The sequence below is a fragment of the Stigmatopora argus genome, chromosome 13 (genome assembly GCF_051989625.1).
Source record: "Stigmatopora argus isolate UIUO_Sarg chromosome 13, RoL_Sarg_1.0, whole genome shotgun sequence".
NCBI lineage: Eukaryota > Metazoa > Chordata > Actinopteri > Syngnathiformes > Syngnathidae > Stigmatopora > Stigmatopora argus.
Window position 1 is genome coordinate 4,508,669 of NC_135399.1, and position 26,570 is coordinate 4,535,238.

General features: G+C 39.5%; 2 protein-coding genes across 2 annotated transcripts in view; both read right to left on the reverse strand.

The window, feature by feature from the left end:
• Positions 1 to 931: 931 nt before the first annotated feature.
• wdr4 (WD repeat domain 4) lies at positions 932 to 11,708 on the reverse strand. Its single transcript, XM_077616515.1, has 11 exons — positions 11,562 to 11,708; positions 11,280 to 11,348; positions 11,006 to 11,143; positions 9,465 to 9,621; positions 9,068 to 9,180; positions 8,927 to 8,987; positions 7,184 to 7,288; positions 5,888 to 5,952; positions 4,597 to 4,786; positions 3,977 to 4,046; positions 932 to 2,334 (listed from the first exon to the last, which is right to left on the reverse strand). The coding sequence occupies exons 1-11, from the start codon at positions 11,642 to 11,644 to the stop codon at positions 2,141 to 2,143; spliced, it is 1,245 nt and encodes a 414-aa protein (XP_077472641.1). The 5' UTR covers positions 11,645 to 11,708; the 3' UTR covers positions 932 to 2,140.
• Positions 11,709 to 13,240: 1,532 nt separating this feature from the next.
• itgb2 (integrin, beta 2) overlaps positions 13,241 to 26,570 on the reverse strand; it is a 30,188-nt gene continuing 16,858 nt past the window's right edge. The window contains exons 7-16 of the mRNA XM_077616770.1: positions 23,001 to 23,159; positions 21,954 to 22,049; positions 21,776 to 21,865; positions 21,533 to 21,670; positions 21,166 to 21,356; positions 20,142 to 20,374; positions 17,842 to 18,061; positions 17,532 to 17,746; positions 15,202 to 15,368; positions 13,241 to 13,655 (exon numbers count right to left, since the gene is read on the reverse strand). Of these exons, the coding sequence (XP_077472896.1) occupies positions 13,590 to 13,655; positions 15,202 to 15,368; positions 17,532 to 17,746; positions 17,842 to 18,061; positions 20,142 to 20,374; positions 21,166 to 21,356; positions 21,533 to 21,670; positions 21,776 to 21,865; positions 21,954 to 22,049; positions 23,001 to 23,159 (1,575 nt within the window). The 3' untranslated portion in view covers positions 13,241 to 13,589. The remainder of the gene's footprint in view (positions 13,656 to 15,201; positions 15,369 to 17,531; positions 17,747 to 17,841; positions 18,062 to 20,141; positions 20,375 to 21,165; positions 21,357 to 21,532; positions 21,671 to 21,775; positions 21,866 to 21,953; positions 22,050 to 23,000; positions 23,160 to 26,570) is intronic.

Consider the following 26,570-nt stretch of genomic DNA (forward strand, 5'->3'; position numbering starts at 1 on the left):
TGCTTTATATATGGAAAAATAAATAAAATGTGTCATTCATTGAGGGTGCGCCTTATAATGCGGTGCGCCTTAGTCGTGAAAATACGGTAGTTAGGATCCTTTTCCACCTGGAAAATATAGGCAATTTAAATGAAAATAATTACAATAAATAATACTTGTAAATCTATCATCACCTGGAACAGTTTGTGTTGACAATTTTGTCAGATTTGAATTGGTAAAAATTAGTGACTTTTTGCAATTAGGGCTTTTCAAAATATGAAATAGCTACTACCCAGTTTACCTACTCTGTTATGATAATAGCGATGACTAGCTCATTAAATAAATGGATCTCAACAAATTTACATTAGGACAGACTTTGTAATTTACCTGGTCGTAAGTAAGATCTATTAACAGAAGGTTGTTATTTTTAACTCAGAACATGAATATACATAACATTCTGAAATAGAAGTGTTTTGCCACATTTTGCCCATTGGTTGGCTTTTTGACAGAAAACTAAGTACGTACTGTATTTATTCGCATTTAAGGCGCACCCTTAAAATTGTTGAATTTTACAATGTCTCGCGTACAAGCTATCCCCGATTCACGGTTTTAATAGGGAGTACAAATGTGTTACTTTGAAGGGAAAATCTTAAGAAAAATCATCACATCGTATTTACGAGATACTGTATGAATCAAAAGCACATTAATTCAATACCATAAGGAAGTTAGTATGGCTGTCTTTGTAAATGCAAAATATCAAATTATTGAATTTGAAAAAAGAAATATCTTGATGAGAATCCGTTGATTTTTAACGACAGAAATTACAATTTTCCTACCAGATGTTTAAGATGTGGCAGCCAAATGGCTTCTAATGTTGAAAAGTCTCAATTTTTTGATGGATTATAGTCCTGCAATAGTTACTTTCGATCAAGAAATAAAAAAATAAAAAAAATCAAAGCGGAATTTGGTTTTATTTCATAACCACAACTGTACAACCATTTCCTTTTAGAAAGTAGGTAACGTAAGCACAACCAGGAAGTGTCCCCGTAGTGTTCACCAAGTCTCCGGGTGCAATAATAGCATGAGATACACATTACGCAGGTATCATGGCTGATATTTTAACGATCGAACGCAAGACCTTCGATCAGTCTTAACAACTATTGGGATGTGCTGACATGGTAAACGCTACGCACAGATCTCGCGTCTGGCCAGTCAGAGCATGTTTAACTAGGTAAGATGGCAATGCCCTGAGCGAGCTGTGGAGAGCACGAGTGAGTTTTTTCACGTGTTTGTTTAGCATTTTATCTGTTTATCTTTTCTCTATTTTGAAATAAATGACCATATCGGCCACAGTCTTGCATTTCGTCTTTGTCATCTTGCAGTTTTGTGCATGTCGTCTTTTTATGCGCATATATGCCGTACCCTCGATTCAGTCATTTTTTGTCCGAAAAATACGACTTATATACACTCGAGTAACTACGATAATCGAACAATAGAATGACCAACTGTTTTGACATTCGTGTGCACGGCTCTCCTGCAAATGTGCAGCCTACCCCAATTTCATACCTAAAGACATTCGTAAGTAGAGGTATGACTGTATTTGTGTATGATATCTTAGAATGAATTGTACAACTTACCTTTGAATGAATAGCATGGCGAACTTTCATATGCCATTTCAGATTAGTGGCATTGCAATTTGAGTCCACATTTTTGGTCCGTGATCTTCAAGACTCAGGGTCGATGTATTCCGACGTTCTTTCAATTTGGGAGTATTCAAATTATGAGCATATATCCTCATGCCGTTACTGACGATGTTTCTCAACTATCACCTACGTCATATGCTCACATGTCCAACAGCTAGGATGCAGACTGCTTTTTGGACATGTAGACAGTCAATTTTCTTCCATTGCAAATTATGACAGCAATTTGTCACATTTTTGTTGCGTCAGACGAAAACTGGCAAGATTCTCATTATGTTAGGAGATCCAAAACTGAAAGAAAACCGTTCACCCATGAAATCTTTTCATTATTGTCATCATTGACAAAAGTAACACTGTCCTCAGCACCCAAAGGCATTTTTGTATAAGATGATTATTTTTAGGGCTCCATAGAAAAATCTGCTTAAAAATAATTTCAGGTTTAATTATCAGGGGGAAAAAAGTTAATTCATGTGGGTGACAAAACTTTTACAGTTCTCAACATCTCTTTTCTTTTTCTTTCCATTGTTTTCCTGCTCTATTTTCCTTTTCTGCTGCTGTTCCTCCAGTCGTTGCTGCTTCTTTTCCATGTATACAGTCCTGTTATCAAAAGTTGTCTTATGCAGATGCTCAAAACGGCTAGTTTTTCTAGAAGTAGCTGTGGAAAAAAAACATACAATTTGCCTAAAGGTAAAGTTGCAATTGATAAGTAGGCAAAATGACAGAACATATGTACATGGGCACCCCTCCCCAAATAATTCCATTGAGTGACTTTGATTACTTCACTGATTATTTGGCCTAAATCTGAGTCAGAATTTGGCCCACTTAACTCACTGTGGATAGTTAGCTTTCAAGCTACCTTATCCTTAACAGCATTAGTGCATCTTCCCTGGTTGCCATGAACAGCTCAGTGTCCATCCGTGCGTCCATCGATTTTGTCCCACCTATCCAAATGTCAGCAGCTTCAGCTGAGAAGCCTAGACTTCCCACTACCCAGCCACTTCCTTCAGGTCTTTTGGGAGGATGCTGAGGGGTTTCAAAGCCGCCTGAAAGCAATTCTACACAGCGAGTCTTGTGTTTGCCTCAAGGCCTCTTCATAGTGAAAATGCCTCCTGAAACATCTCACCGGTTCAACATCCTAATCAAATGCTCTAGCTTCTCACCCTATTTCTAAGGGAGACTCCGAAGACCCTGCAGAGTTGCTTTTATCTGTTATCTTGTACTTTTGGCCGTGACCTACAGATTGTGACTATAGATAAGGGTAAAAGCATCACTGCAGACTCTGCACCAATCTGCCTATGAATCTCCTGTTACATTCTATTTCACACATGAACAAGACTTAAACTCAGCTCCACTTGGAGAAGGACAGGGGGGTATTCCACCTTTTTTCCAGAACCATGATCTTGGAGTTGCTGCTTCTTGCCCTGACCACTTCACACTAGACTGCGACTGGCCAGATGAAGCGGCAGAATTACATCACATGCAAAAAGCAGACATGCAATACTGATGCCACCATGTGAGCAAAGGAGACTCCCCCAGAAGAGATGCTCTCCAGCAACCTCAAAACAGAAGAATACTCTGAGCTGCTGTTTGGCACATGAGCACAAACAACAGTTAAGACCTATTACCCCACCCAAAGGACCATCGGAAGGCTACCCTCTGAAGTACAAATATGCCTGGCCGGCAATCCTCACTGAGGGCAAAGCTAGCAAAAGAATCCCAAACCATCATTGAACCACCACCATGTTAGGGCTGTAGGAACGGTGTTCTTCTCCATGTACATAGGCCTCCTTTCAGTATACCGTATTTTTACACCTATAGGGCGCACTTAAGTCTAAAATTTTCTCTAAAATGGTCAATGCACCCAATCGGTCGGTGCGGTTTGTCTGTGCACTAACAAAATTTTTGTATGGCCCAGACCACTTGCGTGACTGGTTTTTCTTGCCGGCACGCTACTTATTGCGATCAACCCAGCCTAAAAATAGCCTCCCCGCGCATTCCAAGCATTACGGTAAATCCATTCAAAACATCCCAGGGGAGTGGCAAGCCATTTGACTTCGTGTGCTTGCAGCGCTTTTAACTCTCATAAACACTCAATACTTAAAGAAACAGCACATCAAAGCTATACAGAGGAAATGCCTGGCGTGAATGACAACACAAAAAAATGAAAATATACCCACAAATGAGACTGCGCCCTATCACACAGTGCGTTTTATAGGTGTGAAAATACGGTAGATTGAAATGACAACCCTTCCCAAAACTGGTCCCGTATATGAGAATGAGTGGGCTCTTTGACTCACCACTAAGTGTCTGCCAGTGGGGCTTTAAGGCTTCAGTCACCCTTTTCAGTTCAGTGTTGTCCGCTTCACACTATATGTGGAAGTAATGGAAGTAGAGTTAGAATAACAAAGATTGATAAAATATAGCTACTAAATAAATGCATTTGAATTATATTTAGACAGCAAGGCTGTAATAAATGTGTTTGATTAAAATAAATATTTCTGTAAATTACTGGCTATCATCAGATACTAATGGGAAAAGTCAGTATAGCGTGACTTTGGTTTTTGTTTTACCCAAGTGTTTTATAAAAGTTGAAACTCCTAACTGGGAACCCCGCCAGGCATTCCCAGCAGACACAAAATTTTGGATCTGATGAGCCGGAAGACCATCTTCCCTAACCAATAGAACCAACACTAAAACAGGTGGTGATCGGTTGATGTTCATTATTGACAATGTTAAAAAAAAAATCGTTGATCATTACAAAGTGTACGCATATATGTTTATCTTACTATTTGCCCATCTGGTACTGGTTACCTGTAGTTACACATCGTTTCCAAACGAATATATTGCTTATTCCTAACCAACTTCCTGTACCTGATTCATGCCAAATGCTAAACTAAGTGCATAGAGGGCTACACACCTTCCAGGAGGATTCTTCAAGCGTGTAGATTTGAAGTAATGTTTCACAGGAATCCATCAGCACCCAAAGCCGGCCTTCGAGGTCAAAGGTTATAGCAAGAGGACATTGTGGCAGGTGAAGCCTGCTGTGAGGTACAAGTTTCTTCTCTTCACTACCCTGGTTCAGTAGGAAGAACTGAATTTTTGAAATGCTTTGAGAAACAGAAAACACCAAGTTAGAATGTGGTTAGTGAAAATAACCTGCATATTCCAAAATATACTAAATATTTTTTTACACAGCAATACCTTGAGATACGAGCTTAATGCATTTCGAGACCTGAGCTCCTGTCAAATCACTCGTATCTCAAATCAATTTCGCCCACAAAATAACTAAATACAAATTAATCCGTTCCCACCCTCTGAAAGAAAACAAACACCTAAAATAGAATATTACAATGGAAAAAACATGTTTTTAATTGTTCTAATTCACCCCCTATGCTCACAAAGTAACAAATACCTATCTAGTGGTGATGATCTGCAATGTCACGTTACGATGAACAATATTGTATTGAGTTCTTACCTTCGAGACAGACGGTACTGGCTAACGGCGGTGTGTGCGGAGGAGAGCCTTAACGACAAGTCAGTTCGCTACACTTGCGACATTATGTAATAGAAGATAAATTTTAAATTTAACATAAATGAACTCCGCTAACTATACACACAAAAATGGATGTAACCTTGTTGTGCTATAACTGAGGCAAAAGGTGTTAATGTATTCCACCGCGGCTTTCGAGTCAGAACTAGCAGCTTCCCCGTGCCTCACAATTGAGTGTATCGCCAGTTCGTTTTTTAAAGTTCGAACCAGCCACGACTCGTTTTGAAGGTATTCGCTGGTGTGGAAGTCTCCCCTTTCTCAGCAGCTCGCTTTACTTTCAAGTCCTTGTAGATTACGCTAACTGTTTCTCCTTTATTCATATTAAAAAAAGCAGTCGTCATGAATATCACTGCGCAACTTGAAAAGGACCAGCGAGCGGACGCATCGTATGCTTGCATGTCTAATTTGTCTCGTATCTCAGGGCAAAAATTAGCTTGGAATTTTCCTCATATCTCAAATTCCTCGTATTTTGGGAAACTCGTATGTCAAGGTACTACTGTATATAAATAAATTGGACATACATCAGCTTCAAAGAGCAAATAGCAATTGAAACAAGGTTTCACTGTAAAACAAAAATGAATTTGAAAAGAGGGCTGGGTTTGATAATCTTTTTTTTAAATTATGTTCAGACTTATAGTTAGCAGGAAAGTGTACTGACCTGTCACACTGCACAGCTACGTAACACCCATCAGGGGAGCAGGTTATATTGCACACCGTTACATTCTGTAAAAAATATATACACAGAAGATTACAACAGAAAATCATTGAGAAGCACAGGATTAGACCCAGCTTTTTCTTTTCAGTCGCACATTAAGAATATGATTAAAACTGCATTTTTCAACTTTGCAACAACACAGAATAATACACACATTTTTCACATAAAAAAGCCTGCAAATGAATGCTGCTGCAAGGTTCCTTAACTGGAAAGTTTGATCACATTACTTCTATGCTAACGTGTGTGGTCTGTGCAGGTTCGCATGCATATTCTACTTTTGGGATTGGGATTTACCCATGGAAATTTGTGCGATTATCTCAGTCAAAATGTTTAAATATCACCTTGAGACATCCTCTGCCTTTTAATTAAAATCATATGTTTGCCATGTTCACTGCAGCAACCTTTCGGCAATAAAAGTACATATTCTATTTTCAAATACAAAATATTTTGACGTAAATTGACTTCAATAGTAAAATCCAATTCACGCAAAAATCCAGGTTACATTGCCAGAACCAATTGCAGTAATCCCTGAAAATGCATTTGTGCAATAACTTTGCTTGCTGGAGTCATTCCTCTACACTTCCTGACCTTATGTCTGTCTTTTGCCATTGCCTTGCAATTTGCCAAACCCAATGGCGAAAAGTAAAACTGTACAACATAGTCATACGAGTAACGTATAAGGGAAGACGCATGTACGTTGAATCAATAGATTTTAGAGCTAACAGCAATGAAGATGGCAAGGAAACAACCACAGAAACAATAGGGGTGATAAGGGGAGAAAAAACATTACGTGATCGCGCCAAAGATGAATAATAACCCATTGGAAGCCACTGAAAGCAATTGACATCCAATACTTTTACACTGGGAAGGGTTGGTGGATGAAACATGATTGATCCCCCACTTGAAGTATATTTTAATGCAGTTTATTAATTGCATCATTTATAAATATTACTATTTTTGAGAATGTGTGTGTGTGCGTTAGTGTTTTTGACGTTAACATCAGACAAAATGGAGACAACACTGGTTTAAATGCAGTTTTGAACAAAAAACTGCAAATGTACGGTTCTAGGATCTTACCACACTCGATTTTTGAATTTGGGCCCTGGTTTAAAAAAATATAAAATAAAAATTGATTTTTCCTTTGTGAGGCCCCTCTGCTTGTTAATTATGAAGAACTATGATTTAGTTGTGGCCCTGCCCTGAACACAGCACATTAAATTGAAAAAGACTGTTAGTTACCCTCTGACTCTCCAATTTTGGGACAAGCGAGTCTTCAAGGTTGTTCAAGTCCAAACTTTGGAGATTCTGACCAGTTTTATATTCCCACAGCTTCACCGTGCCATCCTACAAATTATAAAAATGTTTCCACAGCAGAATAAAAAAACTAACTTTAACTTTGGATTTTCTTTAACATGTTTCTGTTTAAATATATCCAGTTGTAATGCAAGTATGTGGTTGTAAAAATTAGGAAGTCACCCTTTTCTCTATGTATTGTTAAGAAAATGTCATAAAAAAATATAAACCCGATGAGAGATCACCTTAGTGGTGGTAGGGTTTGTGTGTCCCAATGATCCTAGGAGCCATGTTGTCTGGCGCCTTGTGTCCCTGGTAGGGTCACCCATTGCAAACTGGTCTGACCAGACATAGCATGGCTTAAAAAACCTCTTATGAAGAATAACTTTTGAATGGTGGTGACCCTTGCCCGGACACGGGTCACCGGGGCGCCGCTCTGAAACCAGGCCTGGAGGTGAGCACAATGTCAAGTGCTTGGGGGACAGGCATGCACCCTTTTCCATGGGCTCACCATCTGTGGGAGGGGCCAAAGAGGTCAGGTGCAACGACAGTTGGGCGGCAGCCAAAAGGAGGGATCCTTGGTGGTCCAATCCCCAACTGCAGAAACTGGCTCCTGGGATATGGAACGTCACATCTCGTTAGGGAAAGAGCCTGAGCTACTGCTTGAGGTTGAGAAGTTTGGCTTGATGAGGTGTAGGCATACTTATTGCCCCCGGCTCAGTGATGGTGCATTAGGGTTCACCCATCCACCTTTGGGTGGGTGGATGGGACCTGACTGTTGTTTGTGCTCTTCTGGGATCTTCCTTCTGGTGGGGGACTTCAACGGTCACGTGGGAAATGAAAGTGACACCTGGGGGGCAGGATTGGGAAAAAACACCCCCTTGATCAGAACCAACGCAGTGTTCGATTTGTTGGACAATAATGAACACTGTGCTCAAGCATAAGGGTGTTCTTATGTGCATTTGGCACCAGGACACCCTAAACCAGAGTTCGATGATCGACTAAATAGTGGTGTCATCGGACTTGCGGCTGCGTGTCATGGACACTAAACTAAAGAGAAGGGTAGAGCTGTAACCTGTTGGTGAGTTGGTTCTGAAGAGGGCATGACATAGAATGTTCAGTTCAGGGAGAGTACCGTGAAAGGACTTGTTGTTGTGAACTCAGCTCAGCTTGCATCATCGTAAGCACCACTGGATGAGTTCTTTGTCACATTTCTGCCTCTGTTTCCATTATTGACCTCATGGACCATAGTTCCTGTCTTACGTAAACATCGTCTCCTTGGTGGGGGTGAGACGAGTCGATTGCAGGAGGAATTCAGCCAGTCATTTTGCTGTCCTGCCCTCCTTGGGTAGGTCAACAACATGGGGGTGTTTTGCAAATTAGATCTTAAATATTAAGAATATTCGGGTTTTAATGATAAACATGAAAACAACAATGCAGGAACAAGATTCATTCAAACAATTAGGCAAAAAAGTAGCTGGCTGATTTGGATAAATTAATCAATTTTAGAATAGGCATAATTTCCTTGTGACTAGGGAGACATGGAGTGTTTTCAGTCCATGGAAGATATTCCCTGTTCTGTCTGTGCGGGTGGAATATGTTTTGTCATGCGTCATATTGATGATTCAATCTATCTACCTTGTACAATATCCCCTACTCCAAGATACAAAATAAAAATTGCAAACATACCCCTGATCCTGACAACAACCAGTGCAGATCCCCTGAAGGAACCAACAACGAACTGACAAACCTATGGAAGAGTGACAATGAATCCATAGCCGTTTTTGCATTCTTCCAAAAAAATGCACAAATACCTGCAATATAACTCACTCTGTGTGTCCAAGGCAGAAGGACTGTATGTTGTATGGAGAACGGAGGTGACTCACTCGTATTTTTTCATCCCGGTCAGCAGTGATGAGATAGTTACCATTTGTTGACATAGTCTATAAGAGAGAATATGAAAACATATTGCATAAATATAATCCAGGGATCGGCATCATTCTTTGATTTATTTTACAAGGAAAAGCACAATGGGTTGTGGCTCAGTGAAGTCCAATCCATGGAATTAGTCAACACTTAGTCCCACTATCACCACATCAAGTAAGTACTTCAACAAATTTGATAAATATCATTAAATTAATATATAAAACTTGATAGTGGGACTGTAACCCACATACCTAGTTATCTTTATGGATTGGAGTTTACATAGTAGTGGATGTGTCCTTACCACTGCTAGAACCATGGACAGATGACCCATCTTAAGATTTCCTTCTTTTTCCCGTTGTATCACCGAGAAGGAATACACGTCTCCTGATTTATCAGCCACAAGTACCTCATCTTCCCCTTTGGAAAACACCAAGGATGTGCCCCTCCTCACCAACCACCTAAAATGCACACATGCTTTGAGTAATTTCGCAAAATACAAAATTATTTGATTCCAGAAGTTTTCGGTTTTTCATAAGTAGTCATATTTTACATTAAATTAGCATAATTATTTATACAATATTTTATACTAGCCACTATAAATTCTGATAAATGATAAAAATACCCCAATTTTGTATGAAATATGTATGCTAATGCAGGTATGTGAAAAGAGCAAAAATTAGAAAACTTTATTCATCTATTAAAACGACGCCACAACAAATCGAAACCACCTCATTTCAAACGTGCAATCTAGCCCAGTGTTTCCCAACCTTTTGAGTCAGTGTACACCACCATCTGAAAACATTCTAATGTAAAACTGCTGCCTAGATTATCGATATGAAATGGTTCTCAAAGTTGCATGAACAGGAATCAAACCTAAATAAATTATTCCAAAATATAATAATCGACACCGACCTAATGTCAGCAAACGTTGATCTGTGCGGACCCCAAACAATGTGCGGTTCGAGCGATGTAAAAATAAGTACAGTGGTACCTCGACATACGATCCTAATCCGTTCCGGGACTGAGATCGTACGACGAGATTCTCGTAACTCGAGCGGACGTTTCCCATTGAAATGAATGGGAAACAAATTAATTCGTTCCAACCCACTGAAAAAACACCAATAACAGGATATTGGATTGGAAAAAATGTTTTATTTCTTCTAATTCGCCATCTATTAACAAAGTAACACATAACTAGTGGTTTAATAGTAATAATATGTGTTTAATCTAACTAAAATTGGGCCTGACCGCTTGACCGACTTGTTTCATTTCTTGCTGACACGCTACTTATTGCGATCAACCGAGTGGACGTTTAACCTAAAAACAGCCTCCCCGCGTATTCCAAGCCTTATGGTAAACCCATTCAAAACATCTCAGACGAGTGGCAAGGCAGTTGACTTCTGTGTGCTCGCAGCGCTTTTAACCCTCAAAAACACTCAATACTCAAAGAAACAACACATTAGAGCTATACAGAGGAAAGGTGTGACGTGAATGACAACAGAATGCGGGTGTGAATGCTTGGAAAATGGACTGCAGCAACGTATCGAACACGATATAACAGCAAGGAGAAACAGCGTTGCGAACGGCTTGGGAGCGCCTAAAGTCAGATGGCAAAACAGGTAGTTCCATACAAAAACTGTCATGCAGCGTCGCACGGTGTTACATGACGATTTGGAATTGATTGTCGACGCCTGGGCAAAAGTGCCACCGAGCACTGTAGTTCAAGCTTTTGTCAAAGCTCGAATCACTAGAACGAAACTCCACGGCGACAACACTGACCCTGACAATGAGTTGGAACCCAGCATTGTTGGGTGTATATGAGATATATAGTACAACATTTACCTGGTGCTAACATGCTGCCAGGAATGCTCATACTGAAACAGGACGAGTCTTTTGGAGTCATCAGTTAGTGCCACCAGTTTTCCAGATCGTGAAACAGTGAGGGCAAGTATTTTGTCACTTTCTGTGGCCCCTCCGACGCTGAGGTTGTGGATAATAAAAAGACAACATTGATATTAAAAAATGGAATTACCCATGTAGTCGTGAACAAGGCTAAAAAGCATTACACTTTTACACATGTATACATATTTAATTTAACTTTTGTTGTCCATTTTACCTCGTGCCGTCCACCGTTGGATTTTCTTCTCTCTTCTTGGCAGTACTACAGTCAAATACAAAAGGCTGTCTGCAAAAAAAGAAAAATACTTAAATATAAAATAATAAATAAATAAATTAAAAAGATATAGTTGTTTTGACTTGTACACATGACGGAATCGTTATTAAATAAACAATTGTATGAGTGATGTACACAATAAATTACATTTATTGCACATTCCACGTGCGTACGACAGGTGTGTGAGCATTTTTTATTTCACCACAATTTATAATCTCTACTCACGTGTCCTCCTTGAAGTGAGCCGCTATAAATTTGGTGTCACATGCCAGCAACAACCATTCTCCAGACACAGCGGTGATAGCCATGAGTGCAAATCTTGAGTTCAACTACGCGTCTTCTTCGTCTTTTTTCTTCTTTAATGTTTTACGGTGATTGGTAGAAATGCGCATTACCGCCACACACTGGTATGGAATGTGAATTGTAAGGACTATTGCGTTTTTTTTTAATTCTTTATTCATTTCTTATGCAGTACAGAATTATAGAATTCATAGATATGAGAGCATAATCTCGGTAAAAAGAATACAATCCCAGCTGTAAAGATACTTCATATCATCAGACGATAAACATTTCATTCAGTACAAGCACTACTAGTTTGAACTGCCTTGTTCTTAAAAAAGTTCTTCAAAAGCGTACTGGATTACCTTTAAAAAATTTTTTTTAAAAAAACTTGTTTTTTAATAATTTATTATTGGCGTTGTTTTTTAAATTAATATTTCTTTTTTTTCTTGTTTTTCTAATTAATTTATTTTCTGGGGTTGTTTTTTTGAATAATTTTTCCCCAACTCCATTTTTTTCTGATTAAATTATTTTGAGGGTTGTTTTTTGAATTTTTTTTAAACTTTGGTTTTCTGATTTATTTTGAAAGTTGTTTTTAAATAATTTCTATGGAAGCTTATTGCATTCACCTTAAAAATAAAAAAATACCCCTGGCCGTTTTTCAAATTAATTTATTTTTGGGGTTGTTTATGGAATTAATTATTTTTCAAAACCTCCGCTTTTCAAATTAATTAATTTTCTGGGGTGAAAAACGACGAAGAAAACAATTAATTAAAAAAAACAACCCGAGAAAAAAAAATCATTTGAAAAACGAGGAAGAAAAAAATTATAATTAAAAAAACAACACCAGAAAATTAATTTTGAAATAACACTTCAAGTAGGAGAGCTTGCACAATTGGTGGTTGACTAAATACTTATTTGCCCCAATGTGTATGTATATTGTGTATTTCTATCTCTCTCACCGTTCATGTTGACCTGATTAGACACTAAAAATGGGAATCTGAATGTCTTGCTGAAAACGATACTCTATAACAGGGGTCGGGAACCTTTTTGACGAAGAGAGCCACAAACAATTCATATTTTCCAATGTTATTCCTTGTGAGCCATACTACGAATTTAAAAGTCAAAATACATACATGTAAACGAGTGCCTTTTCAATTTTTTTTTTGTAATTTCACCACTTTTAAAGTGGAAAAAAATGAATATTTTTTAAAAGATTCTTATGCTGTTGCTAATCAATGAGGATGCATTCCAGAAGTCTACAGCAAAAAAATGAAGATTAAAGCAAAAAAGAAGAAGATTAAATCAGTTCTAAATGTAATAGCTCAGTTCTGTCACCAGCGATTTCCATATTTTAGGTCACAGGTTAGCGAAGAGCCAGATGCACCCATCAAAAGAGCCACATGTGGCTCCCGAGCCATAGGTTCCCTACCCCTGCTTTATAACTATAAAAAATATTTTTTTTGTTATTTTTATTGTTTTTCAGTCATAGAAATATGGAATACATATTCCACAATAATAACAACTACGCAAGCTGTGTGACCAAAAGGTATGATGAGACACTACCCCATGAAACAAAGAAACCAAAACAAAACAAAACTGAAAAACTATATTTCCTATAAATAGGAAATATTTAGGATACAAAACACTTTGATGTCAAACACCGGGTTCCAAAACACAAAAAAGAAATATTTACTTAGAATTGTACATTTTTGCAAGCATTTAAAGTTATATTCCACATATCCTGAAGAGGGTCACGAGGAAGCTGGAGCCTACCCCAGGTAACTATAGGTGGGTACACTGAATTGGTTGCCAGCAAATTGCAAGGCAGAAACAACCATAAGAGCTCACAACCTTACTGATGAGGAATTTAAAGTGTGAAACTGCCAGGTTATCTTAGGAGAGGATCTTTAATGCTGTTTTTGGTGGGGAGGAACATTTTTTTTTTATTTAACATATTTTGTAGTATCTTTTTCATTCTCCCGTAAAGGTTGGATTGGTCACAGTAGTGGTGGCGTTCTGGAAAAGTGGATTGTCCGCCTGTTAATAGAGTAATGACAATGTTAAGTAAGCCAGGAACTGGGAACAGAAGAGGTCAATTACAAACAAAATATACATCGACCGTAGCTACTTATACTAAAAAAGGATACCGTGTATTATCGGAAACCAAGATATTGACATAACACCTGTGAAATGTAGTCAAAACACAAACAATATCCTTTAAGTGTCAAGAAAAAAAATGTTTCTTTTAGTGCCATATCTTTGTGAAGTAATAAGACATTGCAATCTTTTCATTTGGAATCCACTGTCTTGGTCTTTAAAAGTAATATTATGAAACATTTGTCATGTCATCATGACAGTATGTAATGATGGCATAATGACAAAGGCATGTGAGAGGAAACAAGAAGTATGTGACGTCATTCTCTGGGTCCATAGCCTCTTGTAAGTCAGTGTGGCAAGCATACTTTTGATAGGTACTAGCTCTATAGTACCGGACATAAAAGATACAGTGGTACCTCGACATACGAGTGCCCCGACATATGAGCAATTTGAGATACGAGTAACATTTTGGCCAAATATTTATCTTGAGATACGAGACAAATTTTGATATACGAGCATACAGCGGACGCGAGAGGCGGCTCATAAGAACATCATGGGCACTGTCTTTCTGGTCGCAACTCCCTCGTGTAATGTCTCTGTCTGGTCGCAACTCCCTCGTGTAATGTCTCTACGAGTACTGGGCGGAGCGTTGCATTTTTTTCAGTGTTTTTTTTCCCCATTAGTCAGTGCAAATGGTGTATATACTACTCGTTGGCAGTGGTCGTGCATTATCCTATTGTGAGGACATTTGTGTGCATCATTTTTTGAACATTTTGAAGGGAATACAAAAGCAAACAACCCTCGATAGGTTGCATCTGAAAGTCAGGGTGGAGGCGGGGCAAATAGAGCCAACCCAGGAGAGGAAAGGTATCAACATTTAAAACAAAATTATAATTAAGTTTAGTGTAAAGTTAGATTAAACTTATTTTTCAGTGTCTGCGTCGTAATCCAAGTTAATTTAAATTTGTTTATCTTATGTTACGAACGCGTTGCCGTGCAAAAAGTCCCTCCGCCTCTCTGTGCGTCTCTCTCTCCCCTCTGCGAAATCCGTCTAATTTTAGTACTATTAAACAAATTTTAGTACTTTTAAACCACTAGTTATTTGTTACTTTGATAATAGATGGCGACTTAGAACAAATAAAAAATGTTTTTCCAATCCAATATCCTGTTTTTGGTGCTGTTTCAGAGGGTTAGGGTTCATTTGTTTTTAGTTCATTTCTATGGGAAACGTTCATTTGAGTTACGAGTAAATTGACATATGAGCTCAGTCCCGGAACGAATTAAGCTCGTATCTCGAGGTACCACTGTATATTAATTGTTTATATACAGTATGTTTCTCATGATCACAATTAGTATTTTTTTGTACTAGTAAAGGAGACTAGACCATTTAGTCTCTGGGGGGCACTTTAATAAAACAATGTAGTATGAAGCCACCATATGAAGAGATTCTCAAGTGACGTGAATAATGTCTCAGAAACCGTCTCACCTCAGCCCATTTGGATTTTTTCTTTTCATTTTCAAACTTCCTGAACTCTTTCAGATCTTTCATGTAGATAAGCAACTTAATCAGCATTAACAACAAGATTCCAATGAGAGCCACAGATGCAATAGATCCCCCGATGATAGCCGCGACATTGGGTGGTTCAGGACAGTCTGGAGCATGACATTTTACAAAAAGTTACATGTACAATAAATATCTTTTGACATGAATAATAATAACAACATATAATTTTTTGAGAATATGTACAGTCCTGATGAAAATCTTGAAACCAATTGAAAAGTAGATAGACTTTACTTTTAGCACATTTGGATCTAAATGAGCTACAATATGCCCAAGCAAGAAGGGGGAGTGTGACAAAACAGCACTTTGTAGAACAAATTTATTGAAAACAAAAACCAAACTGAAATAAGGTGTTTATAATCGGATCAGAAGATTAAAACTATCGCTGAAAAAAATTGCAAAGAAACCTCTTGAAACCAGAACAACAATATTCTCAGTAGACTCAGCAATGAGTAGCGCCACCGTTCTTTTAAATCATTCCAAAATTGTGTTTTCTGGAGGGTATTGGTACCCTTGCTTTTTCAATCAATCAATTCACACTCACACTCATACCTAGGGGCAATTCAGAGTGTCCAATCAGCCTACCATGCATATTTTGGAATGTGGGAGGAAATCGGAGTACCTGGAGTAAACCCATGCAGGCCCAGGAAGAACATGCAAACTCCACATAGGTGGACCAACCTGGATTCGAACCCAAGACCTCAGAGCTGTGAGGCCGACATGCTAACGAATCAACCGCCGGGCCACCCTTATTTCAGTTATTGTATTAATTACAAGTTGTGGCCCGGCGGTTGAGTGGTTAGCACATGGGACTCACAGTTCTGGACCCTTGGGTTCGAATTCAGGTCGGTTCATCTGTGTGGAGTTTGCATGTTCTCCTTGGGCCTGCATGGGTTTTCTCTAGTTACTCCGGTTTCCTCCCACATTCCAAAAACATGCATTGTAGGCTGGTTGGACACTCCAAATTGCCACTGGGTATGAGTGTGAGTTTGAATGGTTGTTTGTCTCATGCTATGCAATTGGCTGGCCACCAATTCAGGGTGTCCCCTGCCTCGTGCCCAAAGTCAGCTGTGATAGGCTCCTGCACACCCCACGACTCTTGTGAGGATAAAGCGGTTCAGAAAATGAATGAATTACTTTCAAGTTCCAAATGTTTTTTGTCTCACTCCCCTTGGACATTGGGGTCAAATATATACATATACAGTAATACCTTGACATACCAGTATCCCAACATATGAGAAATTTGTGATTCAAGGAAAATCCCAAGCAAATATTTGCCTTGAGATATGAGACAAATTTGAGATGCGAGTATGCAAGAGGCTGCTTATGAGAACAGCATCGCTCTGTCTTTCTTGCCGGATCTCCCTCGCTTAAAGATATCTACAAGCACTGGGTCGTACAGATTGCATTTTTTACTGGAGATATCATGACCAAGTCGGTAATCTGTGAAAAAGCCAACGGAATGTACTTGGACCTGAAAGCAAAGCAAGCATCTAAAAAAAGGCACCACCCTTCAAAGCGAGTTGTGGCTGGTTCGATAACTTTAAAAAACAAACTGAGGCCTGGAGAAGCCAGGAAGTTCTTACTCGACGGTGGAATACATTAACATCTTTGGCTCGGTTGTTGCACAAGAAGGTTTAAATTTAGTGTAACGTAAGACTAAAACTTATTTTTAAGTGTGTGTATAGTAATCTAAGTTCATTTAAGTTAAATTTAAAGTTAATGTTATGGTACAAGTGCGTTGCTGTCAAGTCTGTCTCTCCCCTCCGCGTACGCCGCACTACCGTCTGTCTGTACTGAACAACATTTTAGTTTTGAAGATCATAATGTCTAAATAGGTATTTGTTACTTTCTGAATAGGTTCTTGATGATCCCATTGACTTTGATTTGCTTTGTACTTTGTGCTTTTTGCTTTTGCTTTGTTGTTCTGCGGCCTTTGACTGTACTGTTTAACTTATAACTATGCCTATTCTTGCTACTGTCACAATGAAATTTCCAGAATACGGGATGAATAAAGTTATCCAATAATATCCTGTTTTTTTGTGTTTTTTCAGAGGGTGGGAACGGATTAATTTGTATCTAGTTATTCTCTATGGGAAAAATTGATTTGAGATACGGGGAAATTGACATACGAGCTCGGTCCCGGAACGCATTATCTCAAGGTATTGCTGTAAGTATATGCGGACACACAAAATATTTCATTTACACATTTAAATGAAGACACACGATATAAGTACTGATTGGATTGTGTTTACCTCTCTTTTTCAAAATTTCAGCAATGAACATATCCTCTCCAAACTGTTGCTCCAATTTGAAATTCATCCAACAGTCATTTGTGTCCCTTTGCTTGCACAGTTTGCTCCCAATTGTGAATGTATCTACCATTTCATGCACAATACTCTCTCTGCAAGTCTCACTGCAATTTTTTTCAAAAGGACCAGATTCAAAGCCAAGACATTCAATGCAATTTCTGGAAAAAAAATGGAAAAGAAGAGGAAAAAAGTACTGAGGTCTCTTTAAGTTAGCGTTTGTCATAAGTAATTTCAAGATTGCTGAATTACTTACGATTTGGTTTGGCACGTGTCAGGACAACCTAGACATTTCTGGCAATGTGGACGTTGGTATAAATGTTTACACTCACAGTGGTTACACTTACAGTTACCTCTGCCGTAGCAAATGGTATTATTTGGGGTACGACAGCCTTCTTCTGATTTTGGGCATTGACATACTGAGCCATCAAAGCCTGGGTCGCATTTACATTTGCCGCAGTTGCACTTACCATTTCCTATCGGTGATGAGAAATAAAAAGGAGAAGGGATATTTTATACAACTTGTTATTTAAAAAGGGTGTTTGAAAACAACTATAGGATGAAATTCAGACCAGCCCATTACATTGCTCTATTTTCCAGACTTTTTTTGGACCGCAAACTTATACAACTACAACTTCTAAAAATAACTCAAAGTAATCTTCTACCTATACGGTGGTACCTCTACTTATGAATGCTTCTACTCTCAAATGATTCAGACAATAAAAAGCCTCAATGTGAAAAAGATACGAAACGTCAAATGAAATAAAACATCACCCAAAATGTAAATACACCTTTTGTATATATATACATACATATATATATATATATATATATATATATATATATATATATATATACATATACACACACACACATATATATGTGTCTATATATATACACATATATATATATATATATATATATATATATATATATATATATATATATATATATATAATTGGCATGGTGGAGTTGCTTTCCCAATCCCAAGACCTCGCTGACTTCCAATTGGCTAGTAGGAAGCTGCGTCTTCATGGTGCCAGAACCAAAGTCAGTGCTCTGTAGGCATTGGTGAAAGAGAGCCAGCTTGTTTGGAGTACTAGCCACCAGTTCCGACATGGGAGCAGGGCACCAGCCCAACCCGAAACCTGTGTTCCAGGCACTAGAGCTGGCCCGAAATGGGGGAGCAGCCCCCGACAGAGTTTGAGCACGACTGTTCAACCAAATGCCTCTTTTTCGGGCACATTTTCATCTTTTTCCAGGACCACGGCTGATGGGATCTGGTCAACGGTGAGTTCCTGATTTGTGTGCCTTCGGCCCTCATTTGTCGCAGGGTTGTTTCTTCAGGTTTTCTGAGTGTGCGCAACATAAATTTAAGTTGTTAAGTTGTGTGTTTACGTGTGTGCATACCTGTCAACCTCTGCCGATAACTGCCCTTATAAATGATTATGATTCCCCTTACAAACCCCCAAAAAACCTTACAAACACCGTATGACTCGTACGGTGTTTGTAAGGTTTTGGGGGGGTTTGTAAGGGGAATCATAATCATTTATAAGGGCAGTTATCGGCAGAGGTTGACAGGTATGTGTGTGTGTACATTTTTACTTGGCTGTCGATGGTAACCACCCCATTGGAAAATGTTTTTGCATATTCTTATTCATTTTAATGGCTTAAGATTTTTTTTACATTCATAGGCATACATCTCATCTCATCTCCTTTTCTGAATTGCTTTATCCTCATTAAGGTCGCAGGGGGTGCTGGAGCCTATCCCTGCTGACACTGGGCCAGAGGCAGGGGACACCCTGAATCAGTGGCCAGCCGATCGCAGGGCACAAGGAGACGGACAACCATGCACACTCACACCCATACCAATTTAGAGTGTCCAATCAGCCTGCCGTGCATGTTTTTGGAATGTGGGAGGAAACCGGAGTACCCAGAGGAAACCCACACAGGAAACCCGGGGAGAACATGCAAACTCCACACGGATGAACGTTACCTGGATTTGAACCCAGGACCCCAAAGCTGTGAGGCCGACGCGCTGACCACTTGCGCCACCGGGCCGGCTAGACATACATATTTCATACAAAATGTGTATACTTTTACATTTTTAAGGGTTTAGGGATATAAAATATAAATATGCCAATTCAATGTAAAATATGCTTCTACTTACAATACATCCAAGTTACGAATACCCTTCTGAAACCAATTAATTTCGTAAGTAAAGGTACCATTGTACTAGGTGTTGTCTTTCCCCTTAACAACTGTCATTTGCATCCTAAAAGATGAAAGCTATTTTTGGTTTGGGTGCTTCAGGAAGGACTTGTTTCCCAATGCTTAAATAACTACAGTGAATACACCTTCTTCTATGTACTGCATCTATATCTGTCCCACTACAAGATTAACAATATAAGGACATCACATTCATTATAATGGTGTACATAAATAGGGTCAATTATTGTGTGTTTACCATCATTTAGCCTTATCAAAATAAGAATCATTATAGCCTCATTCCATTACCATTTTCATCTAATCTTACATAAAAGAAGCGAACATTACCTGCGCATAATTTATTCTGGAACCTGTCACAGTGTTCGTCGTCACATTGACAGAAGTCACCATAGTAACTGCTTCCACTTTCTGTTGTGTAGCACTGGCATCTGCCACACACACAATCTCCATGACTCTCACATTCTGTGCCACTTGGGCCTTTACATGACTCTTTCATGGAGTGTTCATCTTTGTCGCCGGTGGAGCACTCGCAGAACTGACCGACAGAGCCTTGGCTGCAACTTGGGAATTAGAGAATAAATGAACACCCACAAAATTAGTAATTCTTAAAAGCTAATTTGAGGCACATAACATTTATGGACAATAACATAAGGGTTTTTAGCAGGATATGTCGTTCTTCCTCTCCATTTGTTCAAGTGTGTTAGGGTTGTTTGGTTTTATGCTTCTTTTCCCCCTGGTGTCTTGTCTGAGTGATTGGCCATTGTGTTGAGCTGTCGTTTCCCCGCCCCTGGTGTATTTCCTGCTTTCTCCCTCGTGTTTCTCAGGTGTTCCTAATTGTCTTGTCAACCCATATCAGTCTATTTAAACCCCACTGATTGTTATGTCATTTGACGGATCGTCTGCTTTTGTTTGTCGAAGCCATGTTTCCACATTACCTCGATCTCTGTTCCATGTGCCTCGTTCCTCGACTTTCTATGTCTTTGTTATTTTCTAAGATCGCGTCTAAGTTATTGAAGTTTTCGTTTGAGCACCACTTCCCTCGTCTTCGCCTGCTTCCCCGCAATTGGGTCCTATTAGCCGTTCCCTCACCTTGACGTCTTGCCAAAGGCGTAACAAAGTGTCACATAGAACAATGGTTTATGTTTCCCCCCTCTGTTTGCCATTTTGTTCCCCGATGTCCCATGGCGACCCACCAGTTCACCACGGCCGTGTCTTCATATTGGTCTTTTTTTGTGTCAAGGTCAAGTTGTAAGTGGGAAATGAATACCTTACATGTTTTCAACATAACCTAGCCAATGAAGATCATTCTCATGTTTTTAAAACAAATAATACATTAAAGTATCAAGCTTACCTGCAAATACCACAGTTTATTCTTCCCTTGTCATTGCAGTATTGTTGGCCACGTTCTCTTGGATCTTTACACTGACACTCACAGATTGTCGACAAGGTCACTGTCAATGTATCTTTAATACCCAATGGTGTGATAGAGAATGTCTGATTCTCTATGCATGAGTCTGCTGTAATTGTTATATCAAAAATAATCTGTGGGCATATATATATCCAAACAGATGAGTTTTTACTCCATTGGCCGAGACAGCAAAAATATAAACTGCGGTCACTGTTTGGTTGCCATCTACTTCAGAGCCTGTTGTGTAAGTGATTCAACCATTCAGCATGAGCTATCTTAACAAGGTGCTATAATTCCACAAAGAACTGACCTCCTGTCCGACAAGAACCTTGTCACAAACTCCTTTGTTATCTCCTTCTTGTTTTGGATCATTACAGCGTGGTTTGTAGACAACTCTTACATTTTCAGGTAGATTTTCATGGGTTAGTGTGACTTTTGAAGACAATGTCTAAAAATAGTAAAATGTTTTCAAGGGATTGCACACATTTCAAATACTACAGACAAAAAATATTATTAATATTAATATATAGAATTGCTTTGAGTCAAAACTTACATTGTATGCACTTTCAATCAACTGAACAACATTTTTAGAATCTTTAGACAAAACTCCCACTTCAGATTTTGGAAACATTTTGGAGAGTTGCTAGGGAAAAATGAAGATTTAATTTAATACCATTCAACAGCCTACAACACAAAGTTTATCTGAACATAAATACAATATAAATAAATACCTTGTACATCTTTTCCATCTTTTCTGTCACAGCAAATATGGGTTGAATATTGTGTTTTTCCAACTGCATTGCTACTTGTCCAACAGATGGGTAGTCCTAATGATAAAAATATTTACTTTAGTTATACTTTTACTGGACTATGTTCATTATTTAGGAGGCACATTTGTCAAGTGGTTAGCATATCTGCATCATAATTTTGAGATGGAGGGTTTAATCCCTAGTGGTTTCCAACCTTCCAGTGCAGAGTTTGCCTCTTTTCCCCATGCCTGTGTGGGTTTTCTCCGGGTATTGCGGTTTCCTCCCACATCCCCAAAACATGCAGAGAACACTGAAAATGGAATACTCTAAATTGTGTATGAGTGAGACCGTGAATGGTTGTCTGTCTCTTTGTTACCCGCCTCGTGCCCGTAGTTAGCTAGGTTAGGCTCCAGCACCACCATGACCCATGTGAAAATCTTGTACACAAGATGGATACATTTATATTTTAATTTTATCCAGTAAATTTTCTCTAACATGCTACTTTGTGGCGGCCCGGTGATGCGAGAGGTTAGGGCGTCGGCCTCACAGCTCTGGGATCCTGGTTTCAAATCCAGGTCACGTCCACTTGTGTGGAGTTTGTATGTTCTCCCCGGGCCTGCGAGGGTTTGCTCCGGGTACTCCGGTTTCCTCCCACATTCCAAAAACATGCATGGTGGGCTGATTGGACACTCTAAATTGCCCCTAGGTATGGGTGTGAGTGTGCATGGTTGTCCGTCTCCTTGTGCCCTGTGATCGGCTGACCACCGATTCAGGGTGTCCCCCGCCTCTGGCCCGGAGTGAGCTGGAATAGGCTCCAGCACCCCCGTGACCCTGATGAGGACAAAGCAGTTCAGAAAATGAGATGAGACATTACTTTGTCTATTAGGTTAAATAAAATAATAATTGAGGGGAAAAAACTAGTAATATAACTATTATTTTCTTAAGGGAATAATACAGTAATGTAGGCATTACTATTTCTGAAAGTAATATGTAATCTGTTATTAACCCTCAACACTGACCCACACATACCATTTCATTGCTCTTGGTATAAAGAGAATTGTACATATGACATTGTTCATCATTTGGTTCAAGGATACCAGCCAATTTTCCATCTCCAGCCATGTGGAATCCATCATCAGTTGCCAACACAAGTAGTCGAGTGCTGCTGTTCCTCCAACCTATTTGATCCTATCAGCATAGTGTATAATTTTAGAACAGTTTGCAAATAAATCACAAATTTACATTTCAGAGTCACTTTCAAGTTGACTTCCTATATATACATACATTGTATTTAAGCTAAATTGAACACCTTAGAATAGAAGAGTTTGGTGGCACACAGCTAGTAAAACAAGGACATTTTAAATTCAAGTCAATAGGGACGCATTTTGAACCTAGTGTTTTTCCTTTTTTTGTCTAACACTTTCCAGCACATAACTTTACCAATAAAAAATGTTTTCTTTGGTCTGATTCTTGAATATTGCAAATAGGTAGTGATGGAATAATTGCATCTCAGATTGTATCTTACCTGCAGTGGCAAAAAATCATTGTTTTTCAAATTTCATTTTAGATAAAATGCAAGCAAGTCTTTTTTTGTGATAGTTAATTTTTTCATTATTTGTTTGTCATAGATCCTAAGGAGAAAAGAGAAAAATCACAGAGGAAAACTGAGGATTCAACTTTTCTTGGACCGACTCATTTGTAATCGTTGCCAGTGCTGAAGGATTGCGTGAATGCTCACTTTGTAGCGAGAAGTTGTCAAATAAGAAAAAGAGTCATGTGGAACGACATTTCCAGGTAAGGCATGCTACATTTACAGTCGAGTACCCAGTAGAGAAACAGAGAAAAGTGTGATTGCATTACCTCTGGAGAAATTACAGAAGCGCAAAAATAGATTTTGGATTGGATTGGATAACTTTATTCATCCCGTATTCGGGAAATTACGTTGTCACAGTAGCAAGAGGGTGAGGATGCAGAAATAGGAAAGGCATTTTAGACATAAATAGATTGGTAATAAGTTAATAAATAAATACATTAATAAATATATAAATAAATAAGTGTGTTGCTGAAATATATATATATATATATATATATATATATATATATATATATATATATATATATATATATATATATATATATATATAGATATATAGTATATATACACATATACACATACACATACGTGTACATACACATATATGCATACATACACAGATGTACATGCATGCATACGGTAGGTCTTAACACTCAGCCATTTGTTTTGTTAAAGAGCCTGACAGCTGATGGGAGGAAGGATCTGCAGAAGCGCTTCTTCCTGCAATGAGGGTGCAGCAGTCTATTGCTGAAAGAGCTTCGGAAGGACTCCACAGACTAATGCAGTGGGTGGGAGGTGCTGTCCATGATGGACATCATCCTGGTCAGCATCCTCCGCTCTCCCACTTCCTCCACAGAGTCCAAAGGACAGCCCAGAACAGAGCTGGACCTCCTGACCAGCTTATTCAGCCTGTTCCTGTCCCTCTCCATGCTCCCGCATCCCCAACAGACCACTGCATAAAACACTGTAGATGCCACCACAGTGTCGTAAAAAGTCCTCAGCAGTGTCCTGCACACTCCAAAGGACCGTACTCCTCAGTAGGTAGAGGCGGCTCTGGCCCCTTTTAAACAGGACATCTATGTTTGTGGACCAGTCTAGTTTGTTGTTGAGGTGAACACCCAGGTACTTAAAATTCTCCACAATTTCAATGTCTGTACCCTGGATGTTCACCTGAGTGGTCTGTTGAGGATTCCTCCGAGAATCGATGACCATTTCCTTTGTCTTACTGGTGTTGATGTAGAGGTAGTTTTGCCTACACCAGTCAACAAAGGCTGTGATGACTCCCCTGTACTCTAGGTCGTTCCCGTCCGTCACTCGTCCAACAATAGCGGTGTCGTCAGAGAACTTCTGGAGGTGGCAGGTGTCTGTATTATGTTTGAAGTCGGATGTGTAGAGGGAAAAGAGGAATGGGGAGACCACTGTGCCTTGTGGGGCGCCCATGCTGCAAGCTACCACATCAGACGTACAGTCCTGGAGTCTCACATATTGTGGTCTGTCAGTGAGGAAGTCGATGATCCATGCGGCTAGGTGGTTACTTACTCCAGCCTCTTCCAGTTTCCCTCTCAGTAGGACCGAATGAATGGTGTTGAACGCACTGGAGAGGTCAAAAAACATTATTCTCACTGTGCTTCCCGTGGTGTGAAAGAGACCTGTGCATCAGGTAGGAGGTAGCATCTTCCACACCAATACCAGGACGATAGGCAAACTGCAGAGGGTCCAGCTCTGCATTCATCAGGGGGCTGAGGTGATTGAGGATGATTCTCTCCAATGTCTTGATCAGGTGAGAGGTTAATACTACCGGCCTGAAGTGGTTTGGCTCCCTGGGGTTCGCAGTCTTTGGAACTGGGACCACACAGGAAGTTTTCCACAGGGTGGGGACCTTCTGAAGACTGAGGCTAAGGTTGAAAATATGCAGAATCACTTTGCCTGATCCGCACACTCTCTCAGTAGTCTGGAGCTGAGGCCGTCTGGATCGGTAGCCTTCCTTGCCTCAATCTTCTTTAGCTGTTTTATCACCTGATCGACAGTAATGCAGAGACCGGTGGAAGAGGGGGAGGAAGAGGAGGAGGAGGAAGAGGGGGGAGAGTTGCTTCTGGTCTGGGGGGTCAGGGAGTGGGGGCAGGACTGAATCTGTTAAAGAACTGATTCAGTTCATTGGCCCACTCCCTGTCTCCGGACTCCGGGTCTCTCTCACTGTTGCCTCCATGGCCCGAAATGGTCCTCAAGCTCCTCCAGACCTCTTTGGTGTTGCCTCTCTGGAGTTGGTTCTCTAGCTTCCTCATGTAGATGGTCTTTCCCTTCCTTATCTCTCTCTTCAGCTCCTTCTGGACCATTTTCAGACTCTCTTTCTCTCCAGACCTAAAAGCCCTCTTCTCCTTGTTCAGGAGGGCCCTTAGATCCCTGGTGACCCACGGCTTATTGTTGGAGAAACAACGGACCTTCTTGGAGGGTACAATGTTCTTAACACAGAAGTTAATATAATCTGTGATGCAGTGGGTCAAGCTGTCAATGTCTTTCCCATGTGATTTGCACAGCACCTCCCAGTCAGTGGTCTCAAAACAGTCCCTCAGTACCATGCTGGTCTCCTTGGTCCATCTTTGTATGATTTAATAAAATGGATTGACTCTCCAAACTCCACTACTTCTGCAAGTTTTGTTCCAACCCAGGAGATAGTAAAACGTGGAAAACTGTTCACAGATGGCGAAGGGGTAGTTTATGCACATTTCATTTTGTTGTGGTTTTGTTGAATTATTAATTTCATTAAAGCAATGAAACACAATTCATCAATAGTGTAGTGAACTTAAACTTGAGGTTGCGTCGTACGAAAGAGCAGTCACGCGGTGCATCGTTCTCTACAGATAATCATTTAATCTTGAATGTCCATGATGTATTTCTAGCCAACTTACTCATATTGATAGTAAGCCAATATAAATACATAAAGCGTGTGTTGCCTTCATTATAAGGTTTTTCATTTTTTTAAAGACCTTTGTTTTTATTCTGCAATA